Source organism: Danio rerio, chromosome 22 (genome assembly GCF_049306965.1).
Source record: "Danio rerio strain Tuebingen ecotype United States chromosome 22, GRCz12tu, whole genome shotgun sequence".
In the NCBI taxonomy this organism is placed as follows: domain Eukaryota; kingdom Metazoa; phylum Chordata; class Actinopteri; order Cypriniformes; family Danionidae; genus Danio; species Danio rerio.
Window position 1 is genome coordinate 27,507,311 of NC_133197.1, and position 27,450 is coordinate 27,534,760.

At 37.3% G+C, this 27,450-nt stretch overlaps 2 protein-coding genes and 1 long non-coding RNA gene across 5 annotated transcripts; 2 read left to right on the plus strand and 1 right to left on the minus strand.

Annotated features, from left to right (window-relative positions):
* Window positions 1-290: 290 nt before the first annotated feature.
* Window positions 291-7,356, minus strand: LOC141380290 (uncharacterized). Its single transcript, XR_012398064.1, has 4 exons — window positions 7,189-7,356; window positions 2,818-3,158; window positions 2,261-2,424; window positions 291-2,100 (listed from the first exon to the last, which is right to left on the minus strand). It is a non-coding gene; the product is annotated as an uncharacterized lncRNA (long non-coding RNA).
* Window positions 305-4,336, plus strand: LOC108181140 (serine/threonine-protein kinase pim-2). Its single transcript, XM_068219007.2, has 7 exons — window positions 305-899; window positions 1,441-1,535; window positions 1,655-1,705; window positions 1,810-2,188; window positions 2,288-2,470; window positions 2,559-2,647; window positions 2,729-4,336. Exons 1-7 carry the CDS (start codon window positions 503-505, stop codon window positions 2,738-2,740), a joined length of 1,206 nt encoding a protein of 401 aa, XP_068075108.2. The 5' UTR covers window positions 305-502; the 3' UTR covers window positions 2,741-4,336.
* Window positions 6,915-27,415, plus strand: slx4 (SLX4 structure-specific endonuclease subunit homolog (S. cerevisiae)). Of its 3 annotated transcripts, none has more exons than XR_012398062.1 (15): window positions 6,915-7,152; window positions 7,789-8,189; window positions 12,229-12,397; window positions 12,914-13,141; window positions 14,141-14,373; window positions 14,936-15,228; window positions 18,928-19,159; window positions 19,234-19,310; window positions 19,404-19,550; window positions 19,622-19,791; window positions 19,874-22,362; window positions 22,508-22,607; window positions 25,993-26,262; window positions 26,592-27,037; window positions 27,193-27,415. XR_012398062.1 is itself a non-coding variant. In XM_003201098.7 (14 exons), the coding sequence occupies exons 2-14, from the start codon at window positions 7,811-7,813 to the stop codon at window positions 26,962-26,964; spliced, it is 5,160 nt and encodes a 1,719-aa protein (XP_003201146.4). In that variant the 5' UTR covers window positions 6,915-7,152; window positions 7,789-7,810; the 3' UTR covers window positions 26,965-27,415. The 3 variants fall into 3 exon arrangements, 1 of the variants encoding a protein (XP_003201146.4); XR_012398063.1 differs by having other exon boundaries at window positions 26,592-27,026; XM_003201098.7 differs by having other exon boundaries at window positions 26,592-27,415.
* Window positions 27,416-27,450: the final 35 nt, after the last annotated feature.

A 27,450-nucleotide genomic window follows, 5' to 3' on the forward strand; every position in this document is an offset into this window, starting at 1 on the left:
TATTTTATATTATTGTATGTAATTTAATGTGTTTAATAATATCTCATATTAAATGCACTGAAAAAAATTATTAATGGTGATTCCTTGAATTTACTAAAATATTTTAAGTTAAGTGGTTGTAAACTATTTGTTTGGGCTGGATTTAAACTTACAAATGAAGTTAAACATTACCAAATTAAATTTGTTTGCTTAAATTCAACACAAATTGTTTGCAACAGTTTTGCAGACAACATATTTTTCACTGTAGAACATATTTATAAATATTAAGATAGATAGACAGACAGACATTTTATGTGTTGATGTGGCTAATATGTGTTTTAATAAGGCGACTGTGAAGGAGTTTTTTAAACAGCAGTGAGACGCTCAAGGCCGCTGTGTGGCTCCATGACGTGATCAAATAGAACATTCGAATGGAACGCGCGGAATCTATTAGTGCGCGTGGAATTCTAAATTCTTTGTTGGTTGTTGTTGGTGGTGTTAGCGTTTGCGTATTTTCACAGTGATGGGACATCGATATACAAAAGTTACTCCGATAACGGACGATGGGGTGTACGATAAACATCTAAGTATATCCCATCAACCCGGCACAAACAGGGCGGTTCAACATCTTCATCCTTGCGATGAAACCCCTGTTCGTGCTGAGAGAGGAGGTGGAGACAGGAGAGGAGTTTGTGGAGGAGAGGAGTTGGAGGAGAAAGGAGGAGGAGGTGAGGAAAGAGGAGACAGGGAGTTGAAGGAGGCATCTAGAGTGCAGGAGAAAAGAAAGAGGGGAAAATGGTGGAGGAGGCTGATATCCATCTTAACCCCTGCCAAAAAGCCCCTTCCTGAGAGCCCTTCATGCCAGCAGTGCAATGAGGGAGAGCAAATGAAGGTGGCATGGGCAAGAAAAAGTAGTGATGGTAAGTGACACAAACATGTTATAAATAGGTCTGCTGTATTTTACAACAGCTGAACTTAAATCACTTAGGTTTTCCCTATACCAAAATTACACATCCGTACAAAATTCAATTCCAGTTATACAAAAATTTGCATCACGGCCATAATTACATCTTTATTTTATGCTGTTAAATTTACTGTTTTGAGCAGTAAAGGTACCATTACTGGCCTAAAAATGTAGTGCAAGCAGAGTAAAAGTATCTGTTGTAAATATAACTCAAAGTATGAGTAAAAAGTAGCCATTTTAAAAATACTTAAGAGTAGTGAGTAGTACTCTGTGAAAAGCTGATGTGTTTACATGTAATTTGTGCATGTGTGTGTAAACATAATATTCTGTAGTGCATTTAGTTCTTGCCCAGCAGGCACACAACATTATAAGACATTAATATTAGGTTAGAACCACTTCAAATGTTGACTACTATAGTCTCCTTGTATTCCAGGATTCAAAACGATTATCTCGTATTAATTGTTCAACATTTGTTATGTTATTTTCTCTCTCGATAGACTACATCTTCAGCCATTACACCATTGGTGATAAGCTGGGGAAAGGTGGATTTGGTGTAGTATATGAAGGGAAGCGTTTGGAGGATGGTCTTAAGGTAAGTACATATAAATAACACATTATCAAGCATTTAAATGTTTGCTCTGTCATATCTTTATCCTCTACTCTAAGCCAGCTTAGCATACCCTAAGTTCATTTTCTTGTGTGGTTCATCAGGTGGCTGTGAAATACGTTACCAAGGGCCAGGATACGGAATGTATATCTATTGTAAGTACAATGCACTGTACAAAACACATCGAATATGTCACATTAGCATCATTCACTGGAAACCCACATCTCTCTAACAATGATAACCCATTTCCATCCTCCAGCCTGATCATCCAAACCCCCTGCCAAAGGAGATCGCTCTCACCATCCTGGCTAATAAAGGGCCCAGCGATCCCCACATCATAAAGCTTTTAGACTGGCAGGACCATGAAGACCATTATGTCTTGATTCTTGAATGTCCATCTCCTTGCGAAAACCTTGAAGAGTTCCTGTACCATCGCGGTGGAACCCTGGATGAAAACACAACACGTCACATCATGGAGCAAGCAATTCATGCTGCTGACCTGTGTTGCCAGAGGGGAGTCTTCCACCGTGACGTCAAACTGGAGAACCTTCTAATAAACAAGGAAACATCTGAGGTCAAACTTATTGACTTTGGATGCGCGGACATTCTGAAAAAGTCTTCTTACAAGACATATGATGGTATGTTTTATATCATTAATTTCTTCTATGCTAATAGAACAAAAAGTATATGCTGTGCTAATGCATACTTACACATCAAACAAAATGTCTTTCCTTCAGGCACTGATGCGTACGCCCCTCCTGAGTATAAACTCAAGGGGAAGTACTATGGCAAGCCAGCGACCGTCTTTTCTTTAGGGATGGTGATGTTCGCTCTCCTCTGTGGCCACTTCCCTACACACTATGACATCTTTCAACTGAAATACAAGCGGTATACTTATATTCAACCCAGCCGGTCAAAAGGTAAGACACGTCACATAAGAATCACTTCAGAATCATACATAAACTAAATACAGTATTGTTGAAATGTCTCTCCCATCTTCCTGTTCAGATTGCTGCGGTCTGCTACGGGAGCTCCTCAACCCCCATTATAGCGAGCGAATCAGCCTGAGTCAAATCCTTTCCCATAACTGGTTTAAGGTAGTGAATCTGAGATGAACTAAGCAGCATTTATTTTCTCAAACTGCTAAAACAAATCTATTCTTTTTTTGTTTGTTTCAGGTCTACATTTAAGGCCTGGCCAGTTGGTGTCTCATTCAGCTTAGCGTCTTGCGGGCTACAAGCAAGACACTTCCATACACGTCTCTCACCTTGGCGTCTTGCGGGGTGAAAGAGCCTAGAGCAGCATCTCCCAAATTGCTGTCTCTTATGCAGCCTAGCGTCTTGCGGTTGCATCTTTGTAGCCAATCCTCTCCTGATGAACCAGTCACAGCTGTCCAAATGCCACAGCTGTCTGTCTCCACATCCACCAGGTCAGATGTCCCATACTCTGCCACCATACAAGCCATGAGTGTAGTTCCAGTTGCTTCCTCAATGGCCCTCATCGTCAGTGATTCCTGCCACAGCTGGAAAAGACTCTGTGGTCTGTCATGGCCTCCCCAGAGGTTTCTGCCATTGACAGTTTCCATTTGGTTTGATTCTGGATGTCTATCTAGCATATCAAACCAGAAATAAAACATATTTATTGATTTGTTCATGTGTATACTTCATTGTTTTTCTCTGTAACAAAACCAACACACACATGGGACACACCATCATTTATGCAGCTTATTAAGCAATTTATTCAATTCATCTTTATTTTTTTAGCACTTGTACAATGTAGATTGTGTCAAACCTGGCTCAGTTATCTCAACAATTTATCTCAATGCCACAATATTTCAATGTCAAATTGTACCCGCCCCCATTATGTCACCACCGAACCTAGTTGAAACTCCAGGCAGTCAGACAGCATAATACAGAGAGTGAATCACTACTGACGTAACGGGGACGGGTACTTTCACTTTTTACGGCTACAGCCCCTCAGATGGGCGTGGTAGTGGGGGGAAAAGTGGACCTGACTACCCAGGGCCCCGTCTAGGGAGAGGGCCCTTTGAAATCCCACCAATTTTTTTTTTTTTTTTTTGTAGCCTACTTCGAATTAGTTGCCCCCTCCAATTGATGTCAATGTCATTATTTATTTCAAAATATATTGATAACATATTGATAACATACCGTAATATTTTAGCGCTCCTAAAGCGCCCCCTTGTGACAGAGAATGAATTTTTATTTCCAATAATTTTTTCAGCTGTTTATGGTCAAATTATTGCAATTATCGATCCATGTGTAAATGTGAAAGAAGTTAATGTGCCTTTTAAAAATCTAAACAATTAAGTAATACTAATATAAGAAATTATATACTTGATTTATCCCTTTTAATGGTATAAAGGTTGAAATGCCATTGTATTCGATATTTTGTGTCTGTATACGTCTGCAAGATGTCTGTTAAAGATTTCTTGATCTGGAAAGCACCTGCTGTATACAAACGTCTGGCAGACGTCTGTATGATGTCAGTTTTACACACATTCTGAATCGCAAACATCTTAAAGATGTCTAATAGAAGTCTATTTCACATCTGATAGGAAACGTCTTGTAGATGTCTTGCAGATGTGAATGCAGACGTCAAAAGACTCATCAGTGGGGATTCACTGGGATGTAGATTACATCTCATTTGACTTTTATTTATTTTTTGATAGTTGACGATTTGTATTATGGCAGGCTTAGTTTATTTGATTTGTTTCTGAGATTACAGTTGTCTCGTGTTCTCCTGTTCAAAAATAAATGTTTTAAATCAAAACTTGTATCAGTATCATGGATCAAAATGTCAGTACAAACCCGATGTAGCCTACGGTTTAAAGGTATTTGAGCACAAGTAGGCCAAATGCATCAATTTGGTGGTGAATGAAAGAACCAGTCATTATTATAATCTGATTTGATTATAGATTAAAACACTATTTGTGCATGTTTATATTCAAATAATTTTTAAAAAATGTGTAGGGGGCCCACTGACATTGAGAGGGGGACAGGGCCCAGAATTTGGTGCTACGCCCCCTCACCTCTGCTCGTCTTCAAGCCAAACTAAGATCAGCGCAGTGTTTTTATGGCAGGTTTTTATCCTTCATACATGTTGAGAGATCAAGTTGATTGACCTGATAAGGGAATATGTTTTGACATAATACACACAGATGTGACTTAGTAAAGTGTGAAGTGATGTATGATTTTAATCGTTGCATTAGTCTAAATGTAAATTCCCTCATCAGGCAGAGCTGGAGCAGCGCGAGAGGATCACAGCGCATCAAACGAACAGTATTAACAAAAGAAAAAGACACAACTCACGACACTTAAATGCTTGTATTTGTTGTATTTGTTGCAGCTCTGTGATGCTCGTCCACAACTTCATGCATTGGGTTAAATTAAGCTGTCCAGTCTCTGTGTTCAGTCTGTTACAATCATGGTGGAAACCCAGACAGGCAGTCAGGCAGCATAATACAGAGTGAATCAAAGCGCATCGGTAATTAAAAGGGGAAAAAATTAAAATAGAACAAATATCTATACTTTTATATTAGACACACATCTGATGCTTGTATTTTCAGGAGCTCCACGTTCACAACTTCACAAATTGGTTTAAATTAGGCTTTACAGTCTCCTTTACTTCCATTGTTTCTGTTCAGTGGTGAAATCTCAATTAAGCCTATGACGTCAGACACAGCGACATTCCAAGATGGCTGTGGCCTAGGTCTAAAATCTATAGTAAAACATGCCATTTTCTGCTAAATGGTTATATTAATCGAGTTTGTTTAATATATTTTCATTAAAGTGGAATCCAATGTACAAAATAAGGTAAACTTGACTGAGTGCTTTATTTCCCCTTTAAATTACAAGTTCAAACGTTTTCTTCACCACTCTGAAACCTCCAATGTGAGAGCATTTAATAAATTGAATACAAAAGACTTAAGTGACTTTAATTTAAAAGACTGACCTCTTTTTTGCTTACTGAATATAGGCCTACATTTTCCACTTAGTGGCTTGAAATTAGGGCTGGCAAAAATCCAAAAATTGATTTCTATATTGAACAATGACGATATATATTTCTATATAAGTTATTAGTGCTTCCAGATTTAAAAGAGTACCCCAACAATGACGGAGGCCACAAAAATGAGAGGGTCCGTTAAATGCCATAACATATTTTTGGCTGTAAATTCGATACATCTCTAATCTCAACACACTTTTAGATCCTTTTGATGCACATTGATGCATATCGATGCTGTGTAATTGGCTCTTAGATCGATATAGAGTGAAAAGGTCCAGAGCTTATTAATACTGACAAATTTGATTGCTATTCGATATAATATTGTTTATCGGCCCAACCCTACTTTAAATAATCATTTAATTGCAGTAAATCAACCTGTCCTACACTTTATTTCTCAAAAGCGGATTGACTTTTGGGTGTAATCTGCTAATAGAATCTGGCTATGAAGATATGTACTGTATGTACAGAATTAGTGACAAGTTAAACCATTTCCAATTGTTTGCCATCTAATACAAAATCCTGCAATATTAGTTAAGAAGCTATTATCTAAGCCAAAGGTTCTCAAACTGTTCCGTGTACCACTAGTGGTACATGGAGAAATGAAATATGCCATGTACATGCTACACACATTTCAAAATTTATCAAAAATTATGTATATAATATGTCATAAATTACATATGGCCTGTATTTCTGAGGTAATCTGCCACGTTTTTTTAACTGTGCAGAGTTGTAACTGGGCCAACCACGCTCCTGTATTTCAATACTGCTCATTTTGGTGGGACTTGAAGAGACAATTTTTTCTGAGGTGGTAGGCCTACTTGATGAAAAAGTTTGAGAACCACTGATTAAGCTAAATCAAAAGACAAATTTACACTTGAATATTAGAGGGCAATTACCACCGTAAACAAGCTACTAACAAACATAAAATACACATTGATAATAATAATAATAATAAGTTATTATTATAACTGTTTTGACTTGCCCTCATGTTACGTTCGAACCACCCCCGACTACGGGCATGTGGTAATGTTCAAATAAAACTAACATGAGCGCAATGAACCATTTTTAACACTATAAACACGATGTAAAACACATTGTTTATGCCCACTAATACATTTATTATTGTTTGCTAATGCGCTCGAATTGTAATATGTTACTTAGAATAAAATAGAAATGTTATATATATTAATACATCATATATTAGAAGGAAACTCTAGTTATTCACTACGTTTTTAAGTGCGTATCATCTTTTTAGCAACTTCGTTTTATAAGTTATATCACATGACTCGGAGATGTTTCGCAACAGACGCGGCCCTTACGTCAACGCGTACACATACGTCACAGGAAGTAGACGGCGGCGGGCGACTGCGGCACTGCAGTTTGAACGTTATCGGTAGCTGCGGCACATTTTAATGTAAAAATCGTTGTTTTTTAACATACAATTATTCATGTTAAATACATAACATGACGTTCGCCTTAATAATGGTCTATATTTAAGTTGTTATCAAGTAAATCGCGTTAAATGTACGTCAACCGACATAATTCCGTTCGAATAGTGGACAGTAAAATGTAAACAAAGGTAATGTACTGTAAATATGTAACGTTATTTCTTTACCTACAACTCTCCTTGGTCTTGATGCACATGCTGTTTTTAGAAGATACTCTTAATGTATGTCATTCGTAAAATAATTCACGTAATAGTTAACGTAATGGGATAGTTTATCCGAAAACAAAAAAGATGTCGTTATTTAAAAGCTATGAGTTTCCTCTGTTAAACATCAGTAACGTAATTTCTTTATCCTACTGTGTTAGTAAATGGTTACAGGTGTCAAACATTCTTCAATATATATATTGTTCAGCAGAAGAAACTAGTAAAGTGTAACACTTTATTTTGATGGTCAAAATAAATACTCACTTTTCATTTGAGTATTAGTAGACTGTCTGCTTGATATCTGTTGATACTGCTCCTTCAACAGACATTTAACTGACTATAAGAAACTTTGCAAGTACATGTCAACTTACACTAACTCTAACCTAACAGTCTGCTTATAATCTAATGAGAATTAGTTGGCATGTAGATGCAATGTAACTAAAAGTCAACAAATGGACCATCAAAATAAAGTGTGGCCGTAAAGGTTTATAACCACTTGAGGTTGAGGAAATTGAAAGTAAGTTTAATTTTTTAAGTGAACTATCCCTTTTACACATTTGACAGATCATGCATGTAGTAGCTTATCATGGACGACTCGGACCAGGACTTCAAAGACCTCTGCTCGCGGCTCCTCAAAAGGGTACGAAGGAAAGGACCAGCAGAATCTGGAGATGAGAAACGATCAGCAACCAAGGATGAAGAACCATCCTCTCCGTCATCTGGAAGAAACCCGCCTAAGAGAAGAAAGAGGACTAAAGATGCGGTAAAGACTCAGCTGAACGGCAGGAGTCAGACTGCGGTGTCTGCTGGTGCTCCTCAGGCTGACTCTGGTGTGTCTGCCACGGGGAAGGTGAAAGATGCTGTGATCCGGAGAATGCAGCAGTTTAAGAGAGCCAGTCCAGAGAGACTTTTACATGCTGAGACAGATGGGAACTGTGACGCTCCTGATGGGGTCCAGCACACAGGTACGGTGACCAGTCAGTCTTAATCTTTAAGGGAGAGTTCACCAAAAAAACGAAAGTTTACTCAAAGTTTACAAGTGGTTTTAAATCTTTATGTGTTTCCTTTTTCTGTTAAACACAAAAGAAGATATTTTGAAGAATGTTGGAAACATGTAACCATTTACTTGCATATTAGGAAAAACTAACACTATGGAAGTTAATGGTTACAGATTCTCAGCGTTCTTCAAAATATCTTCTTTTCTTATCAACAGAAGAAAGTTAGTCAAACAGGTTTGGAATAAGGAAAGGTGAGTGAATAATGACAGAATTTAGAGTTTTGGGTGAACTATCACTTTAACTTTAATAAAGAGATTAACTTTTTCGACATTACACAAGGTAGTGCAGATCAGAAGTAATGAAGTTAAAGGTTTTGATCATGTCTAATGTTTTAATAGCTGTTCAGATTTTGATTGAAGATTGCAAACGTGTAGTTTCAGTGGATTAACTTGCACAGATTAAATGCTTTCTTACAGAATAACAATGAGCCCTAGCAAAATATACATTAAGTGTGGCCAACCCTGTTCCTGGAGAACCACCTTGCTGCAGATTTCAGTTGCAAGCAACCCATATCAAACACACCTGAACCAATTAATTAGGACCTGAACACCATGTGATACTTACAGGCAGGTGTGTTTGATATGGGTTGTAACTGAAATCTGCAGGAAGGTGGCTCTCCAGGAACAGGGTTGGCCACCCCTGGTATACATTATACATTTTGTCTTTAAAAAAAAAAAAAAAAAAAAAATATATATATATATATATATATATATATATATATATATATATATATATATATATATAATAAATTAATTAGATGCACTGCTTGATAGGTATTTAAGGCCTGACTATCAGATAGATTTATATAGCATAGCTTATTTACATTCATCTGACATACAACAGTTATACTACATTTATGTAAAAAAAAAAAAAAGTACATCCGTAAAGTCCTAAAGCAAAGGACATCTGTTAAAATTTCAGCTGAATCAGTGAGTTATTTCTTAACTTGTATGAAATTTAATAGTATTAATTGTTTATGTTTTGTTGCAAAAGAATGGCTTTATAATAAGTGTTTTTATTGAAATTATTTGTTAAATTAAGTAATAATAAATTGTTATACTGCCATACATTAAAATCAGTTAAATAAATCATTCAGTTTTTAATTTAACCTCACGTCATCACACAGTTTGTGTTAGTGAAACTCTTCACAGGTATGAATTCATATTTAGACTCCATAATTGGACAGATTTTACAAAACATGGCTATTAGGGCTGCATGATATTGGAAAAAATCTAAAATTGCATTATTTTACTTTTCTGCAATAAATATTGTGATATGAAGAGTCTCATAAGATAGTTTGATGCTAGTTTGTCTTAAGTGTATTATTCAGGTACAGAAATTGAATAATCGCAATACAGATAAATGCTTTTCTTACATTGCTTTGTCTCGTTTCTACTTCAAATATCAAAAAATTATTAATCAAGTGAAAATATTGTTTTGTTTTCAACTCCAGAAAAAGTTAAATTATCTGTCAGTGGGGTCAGTAAAAAAAATAATAATTACACACTATGAATCACTTAAGCATTAGCATATAGTAAATTCATTATTTGTTAAGCATTAACTCTACATTAATTGATATCAGTAATCAGTTTATAACTGCAGATAAACATGCTCTATTCTTGACTCATGAGCACATTTATAATTTTCTTAATAATTGTACCTTCATAATTTGTGACTGGTTGATTTTTCATGTCTAAATTCAGTATCGCATAATTTACAAACCATTTGTATTTAAGAGTAGTTGATGGTTTTTAAGATCATTCAGACTGAGTTAGTAAATGATTAATAAACTATTTAAATGAATATTTATATATCTTGTTATTATTCAGTCATGCAATAGTCACTTTTTATGGTAACAAATGCTTTATTAACTCAACTTCATGGAGTTGTGTGATCTAAATCTAAAGTGAGAACTATTTATGCTTTATAAATCCCTTGTAAATAAAAATGAAAGGTTTAGTATCAAATGAACAGTACATCTTTACAATCTTATCTAAAAAATAAAATTACTGTAAAGTTTAAACTTTGCTGAATAACAGGAGTGTCAAAATACAACATAGAACCGGATAAAACAACAACAATATAATAGATTAACAATATATTATGATACAGCATTTCAATGTTATTTAGCAAAGCTTAAACTGCACAGTAATTTTATTTTAGATAAGATTGCAAATATATATATTTTTTAATATACAGTTTTATTTGTGTGTCTTGAAACTAATAGAACTTGATAAAGTCGTTTATTTTCTTTTTCCCCCCTGTTTAGAATGTAACTGAGCCTTTTTGTCATTTATAATGGATTATTAAAGCATAAATAGTCCTCACTTTAGGCCACCAAACTGAATGAAGTTGAGTTAATAAAGCATTTATTAAAAAAACGAATAAACTAATAATATATGCCTGAATAATAATCATAAATGTTAATTTTGAAAAGTTTATTAATCATAAATGATGCAATACTTAATTAAGAAAAGAAAAATGAATATGAACATTGCACATGTGTATATAAGTCAAGAGTACAGCGATTGTAGCTGCAGTTATAATCTGCTGACTAACATTTATTAATTTAGAGTTAATGCCTAACAGATAAAGAATCATTTTTGTTCTAATGCTTTAATGGTTCATAGTGTGTAGCTAAAGTGTTACCAACAAATCTTGTTTTGAAATGTAGATTTGGACAAAACTAAGAGAAACTAAGAGAAAAACTATAGGTAAGATTTCCCAAATCATATAAATTCCTTATAAATATGTAATTGATATACATATATAATAGATATACATGATATAGCTCATGGTCAACTATAATACAGACTCAACATTGCATGTGCACATTGCAATATTGATGCTGAAACTATATTTCGTGCAGCCCTAATGGCTGTTATTTTTATTAGTTTGCATGAATATCAATAATAAATATATGTTTATTTTGAAAGTAATTTTGTCGTATACAACTATGTGTTGTCATCTGTCTCTGCAATGTAAGTGTATTTTAAGTATATTCTTATTTTATTTTTTCCAGTTATTAATTCCTTGGGTTGTTATTGTTATCATTGTTCCTTGAAATTTAGCTTTGTTAATAAATATACTGGTCACACTTTATTTAAAGGTACAATTCTTACTATTACCAAACAATTAACTAACACTTAACTCCATAAACTATAAATTTGTTGGTTATTAGTTGCGTAGTAGTTGAGTAGAGTAAGATCATGCAGAATATGTACTTTATAAGTACTAATAAACAGCCAATATCTTAATAATAGGCTGGTAAAAAGCCAATAGTTAACAGTGGGAACTGATACTTAAACTAAAGTTTTACCAGTATGAAGCTGCAGACTGGAAACGCAAGTTTGTGTCAAGTTTTGCAGTTCGCTGGGATGCAAAGTGCAAGCTTGGTGAACTCTGACCTGCGAAATCGCATCACTTGACTGCGTGAGACCAATCGAGGATCACAACATGACCTCTCTGGACAGGAATTGGACAGGCTTTTTTTAATGGCCAATCATCTTGTTTAAATCCGCCCCTTATCGCAGTGCCGTATGACAGAATTTCACAAGCTCAAACTGTAGTGTGACCGCAGCTTTATTTATATAATTCAGTGGTCTCAATCTCAATTCCTGGAGGGTCACAGCTCTGCATAGTTTAACTCCAACCACATCCAACTCACACCTGCTTAATGGACTTGAGTAGTCTTGTATACCTTGATTAGTTGGATCAGCTGTGTTTGATAAGGGTTGGAGCAAAACTGTGCAGAGCTGCGGACCTCCAGGAATCCAGTTTGAGACCTTTGATCTGATTGTAAAGTTTTATACTGTTTTATAAAGTTTGTTGAAATGTAGTAACTAAATTGTATTTAACAGGTTAGCTGCCATTACTATGGGAGAATGTAGTGCAAATCATTTTGGGGACAAATTTAATGTCAAAGGTGCATCATGTTGTTTTTCAGAGGATGTGAGTGGCGATGAAGCTCTGGCTCTTCGGCTACAGCAGGAGCTGGATCGAGAGGCTCGGGCTGCTGCTGGAGATGTGGAAGATGGAGGACTGTTCTTCTGTCAGCTCTGCCAGAAAGATCTTTCATCCATGAGCCCCTCGCTGCGCACTCAGCACATCAACAGGTGAAACACTACCATGTAGTGACAATGCATAGTGCAAGCTCTGTGATTGGTTGGTTTGGCAGCAGTGATGAGTGTATAAAATGTAGTTTTGTGTTTACCTTATGATTAAAGATGTTAGACATTCACCGGTCTCTGAATGAGCGAGTTTCAACTACTTGTACTTTACGGTAGCGTTAAGAAAAAAACAAAAACCCCACAATTAAACTCGACACAGAGGAACATTAAACCCCCTGCTAGCTAGCGTTTTGGAAGTGTTATTGCAGAGCAACACAAACAGCATGCAGAAGTATAAATGCACGGCTTTGCGCAAGGCGCCGTGGGTCACAACGATCACTCAGTGCAGCAGCCTTTACTCAGCTTCATACTACCATGATAATAAGTGTTGAATGCTTTAGCTCATCCTTGAACAAGATTTCTGCAAGAGTCCAGTAGGATGGAATTAAGACCACAACTTCCATGATTTCACACACATGAGTTTCACATTTGGCCTCTCTTTCTTCTCTTGGGTTTTTTCAGATGTCTTGATGCCAGTGAGAGCAGCGCACCCTCGACATCCCATCATTCCCAGCCCAGACCACGGGTCCCAGAGTGTCCCATCTGCGGAAAGAGTTTTAAATCAGAAAAAAGCCGCTCTGCTCATCTAAAGCGCTGCTCATCTGATATGGGAGTGAAGCCCAATGATCTTCTCCAGGCTTTGAGGAGACAAGCGGCTGAGACAGAGAGCGACCGCAACGCAGACCAAACGTAAATCAAACACTGTCCACATATTCACCTTTTTATATATATATATATATATATATATATATATATATATATATATATATATATATATATATATATATATATATATATATACAAACAGTACTGTGCAAAAGCTTTAGGCTAACATTTAGTGGATATGTGGATAATAATGGATATATGTAACCCTTTACATCAAATTTTTTGTAAATTAATTTTTGTAAAATTAAGATTTACACGGTAAATAAATTATCTTTAAGTGAGTGGATGTATGATTTGTTAGGATAGAATTTAGGTTAGGTTAGAGTTTGAATTATTTTGGTTAAGTTGTTTAAGACATGTAAAAGAGTGTTAGAGAGAGAGGGTGTTTGTCCTTTTGTGAGCTGCATTTCTACCAGTGTTGTTAGCAATATTGTCTGAATTGATGGAATTGTGAATGTTGAAAAGAACAGAGAGCTTTTAAGCCATTATGTCTTTTTTTCTGGAAAAGGCTTCAGTAGTAATAGTTTTCATTTCCAGCATAATTCATATTTGGAGAAAGAAAACAGCAGATGAAACACAGTCATGAAACGGCCTCCACAGGGTCCAGACCTGAATGTTAAAGAGGCTGAATGAGATCACCTGGAGAGAAAAGATAAAGACATTCTAAACGTAAAGAAGAACTCTGGAAAGTGCTAAAAGAAGCCTGATATTACACAACACATGTCAGAAAATGTCAGGACAATTAAAACAAAACAGTTCAAGCCGTGCTTTGTGCTATTGGCAGCCACATTAAATATTGACCTTTGCTGGAAGCGGAAAAGTTGTGCTGTTGTTTATTATGTATTTCCTAAATTTTCTGTTAGTTTTTAATTAAAAGAGATGGATTGATTATATATTGTGCAAAAGTCTTAGGTCAAAAGGCTTAGGACTTTTGCACAGTACTGTATATAGGTGTTTGTCAATTTCTAAATATGTAAAATAAAAATTGGACTTTACCAACTTATAAATTCAATCTTTCTTCAGGCAACAAGTGGGTGGTGCTGTAAGGAGGGATGGTGTGCCTGTGAAAAAGAAGAGCAGGAGGAAAGGGCAGAAGTTGGATGAGGACACCATGATGGCGCTGGCTCTGTCCCGCTCTCTGCTGGAGCAGGAGGTGGAGAAAAAGCGAGAGCTGGAGGAGCAGAGGGAAATTCTGGCTCAGATCTCCAGCCCTCCTGCAGCCACAGCTCCTGTCCTAAAGTGGAAACCTGGAGCAGGTCAACTCAGCTCTTCATGTCAATTTCCACAAATTCCTGTGATCATTCATTCATTCATTCATCAACCCACGTGAACACAGGGAGAACATGCAAACTCGATGTTTTAGAATTTTAGATTTTAGAATGACCAAAGATTTTTGATTTTAGAATGACCAAAACAGCAATTCAGATGTTTTACATTGTGGTTGATTCACTGTTTTTTTCATTAACATTGTCCCATCGCACCTATTTTTGTCATCACATTATCTGTTAATACAAAATCACATTTCTGAAATTCTGACTTTTCTGAAACACATGCTGGAATTTTTTCAGTAAGTGTTTTTCCAAGTTTTTTATCTAACAATAGCTTGACTCAGTTGTGTACATTTATTTTTGTCATTTTCAAAATGAATGGGCATCTTGTTGTTTCCATAAAGTATTTTTATGCAATAATCCCAAATGGACCTAAAAATAGGTGACTGAATGAAGGCTGAAAGTGCAAACGATCCTCAAAACACAAGCTTCCTGAAACCATATTTGTACTGTACATTAAACACAGCATATCATTCCTGTTTTCATTCAGGTAAGGGTCGTGGAAAGAGAAGGAAGGGAGCGTCTCCTGTCCAGCCGCCGTTGCTCCTCATTCAGGACCCTCAGATTGCACTGAACCGCCTACAGGAGCGGGTTTCATCTCTCCTGCTCTGCTCCAGACCACCTTCTCCTCCAACACCCACCCTGAGCCCCTCCAGCCTCCCTCTTCAACCTCACGCACCCCTCTGGGACAAAAGCGCTCTTCACAGAGGACGACAAAACTCTGTTTCAGAGTTCTACACGTCTGAGTTGAGCAGCTTCATACAGCCATGGGTCGCACCAGTGGTGAGAAAAAATGTTCATAAAGATCAAAAATTGTAAATATAGTTTAATCAATATGTAGTTAATGCAAAAATGGGGTTTTATTAAAAAATATACAAATGTCAGGAATAGGGTTGTAACGGTATGAATTTTTTACGGTATGATAATCGTCTTAAACAATACCACGGTTTGACGGTTTCGCGGTATACGGTATGTTACAAATGTTACAAAATAATAGAACAGTGAAGCAAATTTGACTTTTTCCAAATAATATATATTTTAGTTACTATAAACAACACCGCTTACAAAGAACAAATAAAAAAATAAGAAAATAATAAATAATGTGTCAAAGTCCAAATAAATATGGTGCAAATCCTCAGTAAAAATAGATATAAATATTTACTATCCTATAAATAGTTACATAACGAAACTAGATTCAATATGGAACATCTTTAGGTTTTATGTGCCAGCATGGATATGGTTGTCTGTGGATATGGATTTGGATATGGTTGTCTGCAATGCAGACAAACAGCTGCACCTTCATGCGTCTTTTGAAAACAGCAAGAGCAGCAGTTCGTCTTTGCTGTGTCACTGTTTTGTCATGTTTCTGTGCTGCTGTGCATGCAAAAGTACTTAGTATGAGAATTATTTCATGCAAAACTTTTTTTTTTTTGCGTTTTATCTCTCATTCCGTGTTGTTCAAAAAGCTCAGTGTTGGTCCACAAACAAAAGCGAAACCTACGCTTATTGGTTGTGATATAGCGAGTTTGAACCAATCTGGGCATGGAGGAGGGACAATGCATCAATGTATCATGTCTGATTTGTCCGGAGACACAGTGACGAGCGTTTCTTTGTCAAATCAGCGTTGTCAAATTTTCATGACGTAACCGCACTGATTCCGGAGCCTCTGAAAGTCCGCGAATGTTATGTGATACAGCACTGGAAAGCACTGCACTGGATTCTCTTCTTCATGCCAATCTTTGAATTGTATGAATCGGATCAGCGGATCAAAAGTTATTAAACATTTAAGAGCAATACTTATTTTTAGCCACGGGCGGCTGTCTCGGTCTTTAAGGGTTAAAACCGTTGATATGCAATTGTTCATGGTATGATAATCGTGCACGTTCAAATCGTGGTAAACCGTCATACCGGTATATTGTTACAACCCTAGTCAGGAATATAATATAATATAATATAATATAATATAATATAATATAATAATATATTATATTATATTATATTATATAATGATATAATGTAATATAATGATATAATGTAATATACATTTTGTTTATGGTAATGTCTTTTAAAGTTTAACTGCATGACTTTAAATACAGTGGTCCCTCGTTAATTGCAGGAGTTATGTTCCTAAAATAACCCACCATAGGCGAAATTTGCGAAGTAGTCAGCTTTACTTTTTATAATTATTCTAGATGTTTTAAGGCTGAAAAACTCCTCACTATACACTTTATGCACTTTTCTCAGACAGGCATGAACATTTTCACACTTTTCTCTATTTTAAACACTCAAAGTTCAAACTTTCATAAAAAAAAGAATCCAGTGTTATAGAATGAAATCAAAGATCAAAACCATTTGATCTTCATTTATTTATTCTGTAATGGTGCCCTACAGCCGTGTAACTTCTACCTTCCTTTGGCATGTCCAGAAGTTCAACTTTTTGTGTGATGGTAAGCGTCTTTCTCTGTGTTTTGGGTGCTGCTGCGGGTGCCTTTGATGGTGCAGAGTGTTTCGTCGACACGATACAGTTCAGCACTTCACAGTCACACTACTAGCGATCGAAGATTTTTGTCAATTTGGCAAGCTGAACGCATTCTGTACTGTACAGGAGACACGGCACAGAGGAGATTGACAGAGAATGGTCTACAGCCAGTCAGAAGGCAAAACACAATGCGATGTAGAAAAAAAGCATGCCAAATTACATGGAAAACAATCTGAGAAACTGCGAGGATGTGAAAAGTAAATCGAGTTATAGCGACGGACCACTGTATATAAAAACTATAGATTTTATTAAAACATAAGCATTGTAGATAAAAATTACATTTTTTTTTATTTTTATATTTGAATATTTTAGTAATTTTGTTGCAGTTTTCTTTTCATCACTTTTCATTAATTTTGTTGCAGTTTTTGATTTAGGTTTTAAGTTAAACTAATTGCTGTTGGCATTTATTTTATTTAAGGTGAACAAAATATTATTACACTTCAGTGGTTTTTGTTAGCTTTAACAACCTTGATATACTGAGTAGACCTTTCATGGGAAAAAGAAATATGGTTTTAACTGAGACTTAGGGTTTTATCCAAAATCATAACAATTCAGTTAAAGGGTTAGTTCACCCAAAAAGAGAAAATTCTTTCACCCTCAAGTCGGTTTAAATCCCCCAAGACCTTCTTTTATCTTTCGAACACAAATTAAGATCATTTAGATGAGTTCTGAGAGCTTTCTGACCCTCCATAGACAGTAATGGTACTGAGATGTTCAAAACTCAGAAAGGGAGGAAAAAACATAGTTTAGATTAGATTCAACTTTATTGTCATTTACACATATACAAGTACAAGGCAACGAAATGAAGTTTAGGTCTAGCCAGGAGTGCAATAGCAGCAAGTGCTGGATATAGTTCTAAATTATAAAGTGTAATTATAGAAAAACTATGAGTATTATTTACAGATAAATGTATCACGAACATAATATACGGGTTGTTTTAGCTATGAACAGAGATTTATAATAGGTGAATATATGTACAGGTTGGTATTAATAATCAGAAGTATGCAGATAGATATGAACATAATTACAAATGTATATTGGATTTATACAATTCAAGATGAATTAGTGCAACAAAGTGCAATGAATATGTACAATTTTAAATGTGCAAATATTAAAAGTGCAGTCATTAGGGGGAGTATAAGTTATGAGAAGAGTTCAAAAAGTCTATTCATCTTCTGTCATTTCATTTGAGGGAACATGCCCTCACCTGACACTGTGGAGAAGAAACTTTAATGCCCCATTCCCACAGGACGTCAGCGTCAACGCTTCTCATTCACTTTGCATGGGTGACTTCAGTTGTTGCTGGACTACTTTGTGGATCAGTCGGCGTGGTTTGCTGTGGAATTTGGAATTTCTTAACTTTTCAAGCACCAACAGACGTGTCAGCCAATCAAATCTATTTATGCAAATATACCAGCTCAGACAGTAGCCGATTGCGAATTAATTTTATCGGCTGACGCTGCTATGATGTTCGCTTCAGTCCCAACTTCAAACACACTCTCTGTCAAGCCTTGATTCTGAAGCTCTGTGTGAATCAGGTGTAAGAGATTTCATTGTGTGTGTGTGTGTGTGTGTGTGTGTGTGTGTGTGTGTGTGTGTGTGTGTGTGTGCGCGTGTGTGCGTGCGTGAGTGCGTGTGTGTGTGTTTTCTCGTAAGATTCTCGTAGTTCAATTAAGATTAAATGACTGGAGAAACTGCTGTAACAATATTTTTGGTACCTTTATGAATGAGTCGAGACCGTTGCTGTCAATGGAGGGTCAGAGAGCTCTCTGATTTTATCTAAAATATCCTGATTTGTGTTCCAAAAAATGAATAGTCTTAGGGGTTTGGAGCGCCATAATAGTAAAAGAAAAAAAAAATTACATTTTTATTTTTTTATTTTTTACAATTGTTTCTTTGTGTTTTGAAAAACATATTTAATTTTCTGTACATTATTATTTTAGAAAGAAAACGACAAGCCTCTTGAAGCAACACCAGTCAAAAGTACTCCAGGTCTGCTTCAGGACAAGCCTTCAGATCAGAGCCCGACACAGAATCGAACTACCCGTCCTCTCACCCCCTGCTCGGATACGCCGGGCACCCAAGCTCTGCAGGACCTGATGGAGCTTGCAGAGGAAGGCATGACCCTCACTCAGTATGGATATACAGCATATACAGCTGCAGTGGGCACATCAGGTAATAATCTAAATAATCTTTCATAAAATACACTCTTTTAATACATTGATCTTATGCTGTCCCATATTCTTTAGATAAAGACAATCCATTGAATGAACTTCCCTCAAGTGGATCTGCTCCAGAGGCAACTGACAGAAAGACTGATAAAACGGTAAAAATTTCTTTCTCTTAGGACTGAACTGCATTGAAAATGGAGCAAAGTCATTCGTTGAAATACTCTTCATTGGCCATGTTTGTTGTTCAGGTGTACATTTCAAAGCTAGCTTCAGATTTGAGCAGTATGGTGAACAACCCCCAACTCAGTGATGTGCAGTTGCAGGTGGACAGTGGCGATGTCTTTTTTGCACACTCGTTTATGCTGTACACACGATGCCCCCTGCTGGCCAACATGGTTAGTGCATTTTTAAAACGACGCCACCAGCATCAACTGAGTGCTGACAAATAACTAAACTGTGTTCGTAGGTTCACGATTCAGGTTTTGGCGTTCAGGAGGAAGGTTTGCCTGTTGCTCGGAGGGTGCTGTTTGGTGATGTGTTGGGTGAGGCAGTGTTGGCCTTCCTGCAGTATCTTTACACAGCTCACTGTCCTCTGACGCACACTCTGATACCACATGTGCAGGAGCTTGCCGATAGGTCAGTATGACAATTTCAATAGTGTGATTAAGTTCTGTGTATAAAATGAGATTGCAGTAGCAAATCTTGTGATAATTTTCAGGTTTGGTTTAGCTGAGCTACAGCAGCAGTGTGAGGAGTATTCTGGAAGCACAGATGAAAACGCATCTAAAGACATGTTTCAAGCACCTAAACCTCATTTCAGAGACCAAGAAGAGCATAAGTTTGCAGAAAGCAACTTCTTGGAGCTTCTCCAGTCAATGTGGCAGCATGAGAACAGTGAAGAGGAGGATGAGTTTAACGAGACGTCCGGAGAGGAGAGAGTCATGGAAGAGGTGCAAGAGAGAGATGGAGAGAAAGAGGAGCGAGTGGACGAGGAAGAGCTAGATGAGATCTATGAGTTTGCAGCGACACAAAGAAAGACGGAGACAATGTTGGAAACTGCGACAGAGACTGAGGACGATGAGGGAGATGCAAATACATTCCCTGAAAATGAAATGATGAAAGATGAAGCGGTCGAAAAAGGCGAGTCAGAATCCCTCCAAGAGAAGTCTGCCGGCAGTTGCCATAGTAACAGTCGAGGCGTGGACGGGACAGAGTCTGCCATGGTAACAAGTCCAACAGAAACCCCAAATCTGGAGACTGCTAGAGTTTGTTTGATGCCAGATTTAGATGCCGGCACACATGAAAACAAAGACCCAGATGCCAGCCTTGACAAGAGCTATGACCGTTTATTCTCCCAGTCTATAGGGGAATACAGGGAACCGTCACAGGCACCAGCATCCTGCTCTCAGAAACAACATTACAAGGCTTCACACACACTACAACGAAACACACCTGCCCCATTTCGCCCTTCATGTGTCAGTGAGGTGATTGACCTGTCAGTAAGCCCTCCTCTAAGCTCAGGTATGTCAGGTGAGACTTCCTTTCCAATGCCTGGTGTGTCTCCGGTCCCATATAAGGATGAAGATACATGCTTAAGAAAAGATATTCTAAGCTGCCCAGGAATAGAAAACCCTCCTTCCCCTCCAAAATCACATAGTAAACAAGTTGAGCTCATTGTACTTTCAGATGACTCTAATGAGGGAATGGATGTGGATGGCAAACACAATACTAGTACCACTAAATGTGCTTTAACCCCTAAGTCTCCTATCAAATCTCTACCAGAGCCTCCTCACATAGTCAAAAGCTGTGCTCTTCAAGTTAAACCCACAGAAACTGGACCCCAAGGCCATGCTGGTAAACATGTGAACACTTCAAAGCAGGTGACAATTGATACAGAAACCATGTCTGACTCTTCAGAGCGCTGTAGCCCTGGGGTTGCAAATGAAAGTGTGTTTGATGGCTCTGCTGAAGTTTCCTGGCTGATTCCAGCTACTCCGGTACCATCCACACGATGTAGCTCTGCCCAGACATGCGTCACTATGCGCCGAACTCAGCTATTCCCCAAACCTTGCTCTGCCTCATCTTCTTCTTCATCATCTTCTGTGTTGGACAGTTTGAAACCTGCCACCTTTGCTTCTTCAAGCAGCAAATGCTCTAAAGAGAAGCAAGCACCCTTGTCTGAACTCCAATCAGGTCAGAGCTCCTCTAAAGAACATACTAGCACTGAAATGGATCACTCTCCAGGTTTCCAGAGACCACTTCAACATCTTAGATTGTCTCAGGTTGCTTCTGATGTCTCTCGTGCTAGCACCATCATGGGACATCTAGCCCAGGGTGTCCCACAACCCTCAAGTAGCACTCCTGTCCATTCAGTTGGTTCCTTACAACGTAAGATCCTGTTTGACTCTCCAGTGGATAGGGAATATGAGGTTCCCCTCAGGGATAGCAGAGGCCTCTCTAGTTCATTTAACTGTCAGAAGAAAGTAGAATCTTTACAACTAAATTCTCCTTCCCCTAGTAAAACACCTGAAAAGAGCCAGCATGGATGCTTTAAACCATCCCATCAGGAGAGTAGTCCTGAAAGATCAAGAGAAAGTGGTAATAATGGGATTGAACAAATGAAAGTGGGAGAAGAGAGTCTAAATCAAAGTGTTGAAGAAGTGGTGGATATATCCAGAAAGTCATTATCTGACATGGATGACCCTTGGAGAAGAGCTAGGGAAGATAATCCAAAACAAAGTGTCGAGGAAGTGGTGCATATTGCAGACAACTCGTTATGTAATATAGAAGAAAAAGTGGAAGAAGAAAATCCTAATCAAAGTGTTGAAGAAGTGGTGAAGATGGTGGGCAGTTCATTCTGTCAGATGGATGAGCCTCCCATAGCGTTTGACGACTCCTGGGGTTTGGATGGAGGCATAGGGAGCCAGAAGCCTCACTTTAGTCTAAGACTTGACAGCAGTGAAGGCACACTCAGTTCACCAGGTCTCGAGAGTAAAGGACAAATGACAAGTCTACAGATCAAATCTCCTGTTGCATCTCGAGCTCATAACAAAACCCCTGATGCAAGTCCACCTTCATTCAATCCCAGCCTCCCTGACCCTGATATGTGGGACGATTGGGAGGAAGAGGGGGAGGAGGTGCCCCTTCCTCTTTCTCAGAGACTAGCAGCTCCTTCTGACAAGCAAGTCGCCGAACTAAAGACTCCAGGTAAAACAAGTTGTCCTACTTGTTCTACATTTGAATTATATTTACCTGATTCTTGTTTGTTCTTTCACGGCTGCACAGATCTGTTAATTTTGCATTCTAAAAGATTTCAGAAAACTGTAAAGTCAACGTTTACTTTTCTGCACAGTTGCGCCCAGAAAGAGGAATAATGGACCACTGGTGCCCATCACTCCCATGCCAGGCTTCTCTGATATGGAGACACCTGAACTCAAAAACAGACTCAACAGGTGAGCATAAAGAGAACATGCACACAGCGATACTGGTAAATATCTGGAGAATTTCTGGAACGACTTTAAATTCAAGGCCTAATTTCTAGGCGTATATTCAAAAAAGTGCTGTTTACACAGGCAAGGACGTTCGGCAATTACTTTGGAAAAGACCATTCACACATCCATGCTAAAATACCTGTAAATTTTGACATCATTAACCTGAAATGAGCTCTAAACGGCAGCGCTTGTATTTGTGAACATAGAAGTGGTCGGGCTTTTGTTGATGATTCAGGACTCTTCAGGACTCTTTTTTTTTTTTTTTTTTTTTTTTAACTTGGTAACACCGGTGCACCAGAAAAAAATTAGGAACACCCACCAAAAATGAATGTGCACCAATGCTAATTGTACATTAAGGGATTCATTGTATTTGAAAACAACATCAATTAGGACTAACAAAAATCAGAAACAACTATCTAACTAATGCTGTGATGAATTATTGATATTTGTGCAAAAATTCCAAAATGAATGTCTAATAATTATAAAATATTAATGATGACAATAACACTAATGAATGCGTTTGAATGTGAGTTATGTGCTATAAAAAGTCCCTACCGTTACATTATGAAAAATAAATGTATGGTTTGCATCAAACAAAAATGAAGCATTGCTGTAAGAAATGTCCATTCTGCACGATTATTTTTATAAGCATGTCAATTTAATAAATTATATTTCTGCTACAAACAAACAAAAGATTAGAATAAATCATTCAATTCAAGGCTGAAAGCTATAAAGAAGTCATCAGTAACTAAATAGAAAAATAATGTGCATCTCAAGAATGAATGGACAAAAGAAAGTAAGAAAAGTCAAACTACCGGTACTCTTTTGGTTTTGGTTTGTGTCATTTAAATGCTCAGTCTCGTTATGCACTGATTTACATTTTTCTGTGTTTGTGGAAAAGCAAGCGAGTCTGCCGACCCAATACAGTATATGAGTGGGGCAGAGCAGGATTCACGCGTTGACTTCAGGCACAATACCATTCTTTGCTGTGAGCCGCAGTTTCAGCCCAGTGGTTTCACTTTTATTTAAAGCTGTAGCATCCATTTTTATTTAAAGCTGTGTTTACACATTTGTCTACATTACAAATTCTGTGTATAGATAAGTATTGTGAACAACTTCGATGAAAGTATGTGGAGGAACACTTTCGCATGTTGAGATGTACATAATATGTGTGTGTGCTGGAGCTCACTGGCTGCTTAACATGCACACGCGTCAAGCAACTGAAGCAGAGCTTGAAGGTAAACAAACATCGGTTTATTGTAAGCATTTTATCGACAATTTTTTAGACAGTTGATATTAGCTAGGATCAAAGAAACGTTATCTGACTAACAACGAGCAGCTAAATATGTCTGGAATAATATTCAAAGGCTTTTATTTTCATAAACGGTGCGGATGTGAATGCGACTGAGTGTTCTGATTGGCTGGAGTAGAAGTCTCACGTCAGCACGTTTTAAATGTGAAGGCACTCTTTCTGGCAAGTTCCCTTCTGCGTTCACACAGAGCAGCATTTCGGCAAATTACCGGTAATGTTACATCTTCACTTTCCGGAAAATTGCCGGAACGAATTTACCGGTGTTTTCAAAAAGGGCCTGTTCACACATGAGCCCTTTCTGGAAAATTGCTGGTAACTTTCTGGAAAGGTCTGTATGTGTGAAAGGGGCTAACAATGCACCTAACAAGAATGGATGTATGGGGAAAATATCGAAGTTGAAAACAAAGGTTGATTTTTTTCTATAACTTTGGCCATGACATTTAAACAGGTCACTTAAGTGCAGTTTGTGAATGATCTTAGATTATCCGGTGATATGGTCTGCAGACCCACAGAGATGTACCTTTTGCACCAATGCGTCCGGCTGTAGTTTCTGAATCTCCTAAAATGTCTGGGATGCAACTTTTGCTTTCACTTTCTAAAGTTGCCGTTATTTTTATGCGTTTTTGCATAACCTTTTCGCAGCTGACTGCACGAGTACGGTCGCGAGAGAAACAATAAATGATTATTTAGTAAACGACTCAACTTGATTTATTTGACCTTGTACTCGGAGAGAACAAAATAACATCTATACTTGCTGCAAAATATTTTATACACCATTAGAAATGGTTGATCAACTAATTTGTCTTTAAATAATCTACATTTTTTTTTTCTTGTCATTATTATAATTTTTAGCAATAATGTCGGTTTTATTGATTTTTTTTCTGTTATTTATTTCTCATTTGCTGTATGTTTTAATTTAATGATGAATTTAATGAAAATTAATGAAATTAATGAATTTAATATATTACATATACTTTATACATATCTAAAATGCTTTAGCAATGCAAAATGTCATGCCAATAAAGTAACTTTAGAGAGAGAGAGAGAGCAGCCTGTGTATCTGTAAGTGGGTGCACATGGCTACTGAATAGCATAAAAGTAACACAAATAGTGGATTTCTTTTATTTCAACGGCCTTTTTAATAACTCTTACCCATTGAAAAGAAAAAGAGTATAACATTGTCATAATAAATAAAAAATATGGTTAAAAATCACATTACTTTTTGTTTTCATATGTAGTTGACCATTTACAGTTGAAATCAGAATTATTAGCCCTCCTTTGAATTTCTTTTTTTAAATATTTCCTAAATTATGTTTAACACAGCAAGGAAATTTTCACAATATGTCTGATAATATTATTTTCTTCTGGAGAAAGTCTTATTTGTTTTATGTCGGCTACAATAAAAGCAGTTTTACAATTATTTAAAACAGTTTTAAGGTCAAAATTATTAGCCCCTTTAAGCTATATATTTTTTCGATAGTCTACAGAACAAACCAACGTTATACAATAACTTGCCTAATTACCCTAACCTGCCTAGTTAACCTAATTAACCTAGTTAACCCTTTAAATGTCACTTTTAGCTGTATAGAAGTGTCTTGAACAATATCTAGTCAAATATTATTTACTTTCATCATGGCAAAGATAAAATAAATCAGTTATAAGAAATTAATTATTAAAACTATTATGATTAGAAATGTGTTGAAGAAATCTCCTCTATGTTAAACAGAAATTGGGGAAACAAATAAACAGGGGGAGTAATAGTTCTGACTTCAACTGTAAAAGATGTGGGTAAAATATGTGTTTCGATCTGGTTACCACCGTAAGTATATTTCAAACCTGTGGGAAGCACTGCCTTTTTAACTTTCAATACTAGTCACATTCTAGAACAAAATGAAACTATTTATTTACTATTTATATCCTTTCCCCTCCCCTCTTTTTAAGGACTCATAGTATTAATAAACATTCATCTAACAATCAGGCTGTGTAATAGGTGTGTAATATTTAGTAAACTGAAGCTGGAACTTTGATTTCCAGGTTTGGCGTGCGTCCTCTGCCTAAGAAGCAGATGGTTCTGAAGCTGAAAGAGATCCATCAATACACCCACCAGCTGCAGAGCTCTGAGTCTGAGGACGAGACCTCTGGACCGCGGCGGCCTCCGATAGCCTCCAGCTCAAAATCACTCTCCTTTAAACAACCTACAGCGCCCCCTGCTGTCTCACCTGTCAAACTACCACCAAGAGAAGAAGAAGAGACTTTATCAGCATCTCAAAACTCGAACACATCTTCCACTGCAGAGTCCGAGAGGTACGGCTCATTTCTGCTGGTTACATTGTAACATGAAATACTGTTTCTGGGCCCAACGCTCTACTCATTTGAATTAAGAACACTCTCTCAATAGCTATTCATGACCACTGTTAAGGCTGTGATAACTATGTGATAACTATAACGAAAACAGTAAAGACATCACTCTAAAATATAAGCCAATATGGTGACCAATATGGTGAGTTTGGTACCAAAATCAAAACTTTTGACAACCCTAATCTGTTTATGTAACCATAATTATATTAGGGTTGTCAAAAGATCGATTTTGGTAAAATCAATACTTTTGATTTTCACTTTTTCGCTCATTCCAGGTCGAACCCAGAGCTGTGTCTGTCTGAAGATGAAGACTCGGACACTGAAGGCATCACAGCGTCTCAGGCTGTCGTGCGAGAGAAGGACAAACTCCTCGCAGTCCGTCAGTTCATCCTGTCCGATCCAGAGCTGTACAGTCGAGTGTTGCAGTACCAGCCTCTTCCACTGGCGGAGCTGCGGGCCAGCTTGAGAGCTGCAGGTATCAGGTTAGCTGCTGCTAAACTATTAGACTTCCTGGACTCTCAATGCATTACGTTCAGCACGGCCAAACAAGGCAAGAGCACAACTTCCCGTAGAAAACGACGTGTAAAAACCACAACTGCTGGAAGAGGGAGGAAAAAAACAACTAGGCCCAATGGGGGAGTCGCGTAAGGGCTGAAATCAAATAATGTGATAAAAGAACGAAGGAAAATCAGAGGTTGTAAAACAGGGATGTCCAAACTCGGCCCTGGAGGGCCGGTGTCCTGCATAGTTTAGCTCCAACTTGCTTCAACACACTTGCCAGGAAGTTTCTAGTATGTCTAGTAAGAGCTTGATAAGCTGCTTTAGGTGCATTTGATTAGGGTTGGAGCTAAACTCTCTAGGACACTGGCCCTCCAGGGCCGAGTTTGGAGACCCCTGTTGTAAAAAAAGCTCAAACTCAGGATCATAAAGCTTCCAATGAAAGAGTTTACATAAGAACTCATTGGGGTTTTTTATTTATGGGGCCCGCTTTGATGTTTATTTTGTACAGTGGTTGACGTAAATAAATTACTTTTTAATGAATTTAAATGAATGTTTGGATAATGTAAATAAAAGACATGTCTGTCACGTTTTTATATAATAGTTGGTACTATTGTTTTTTTTTTTGTGTTCTTA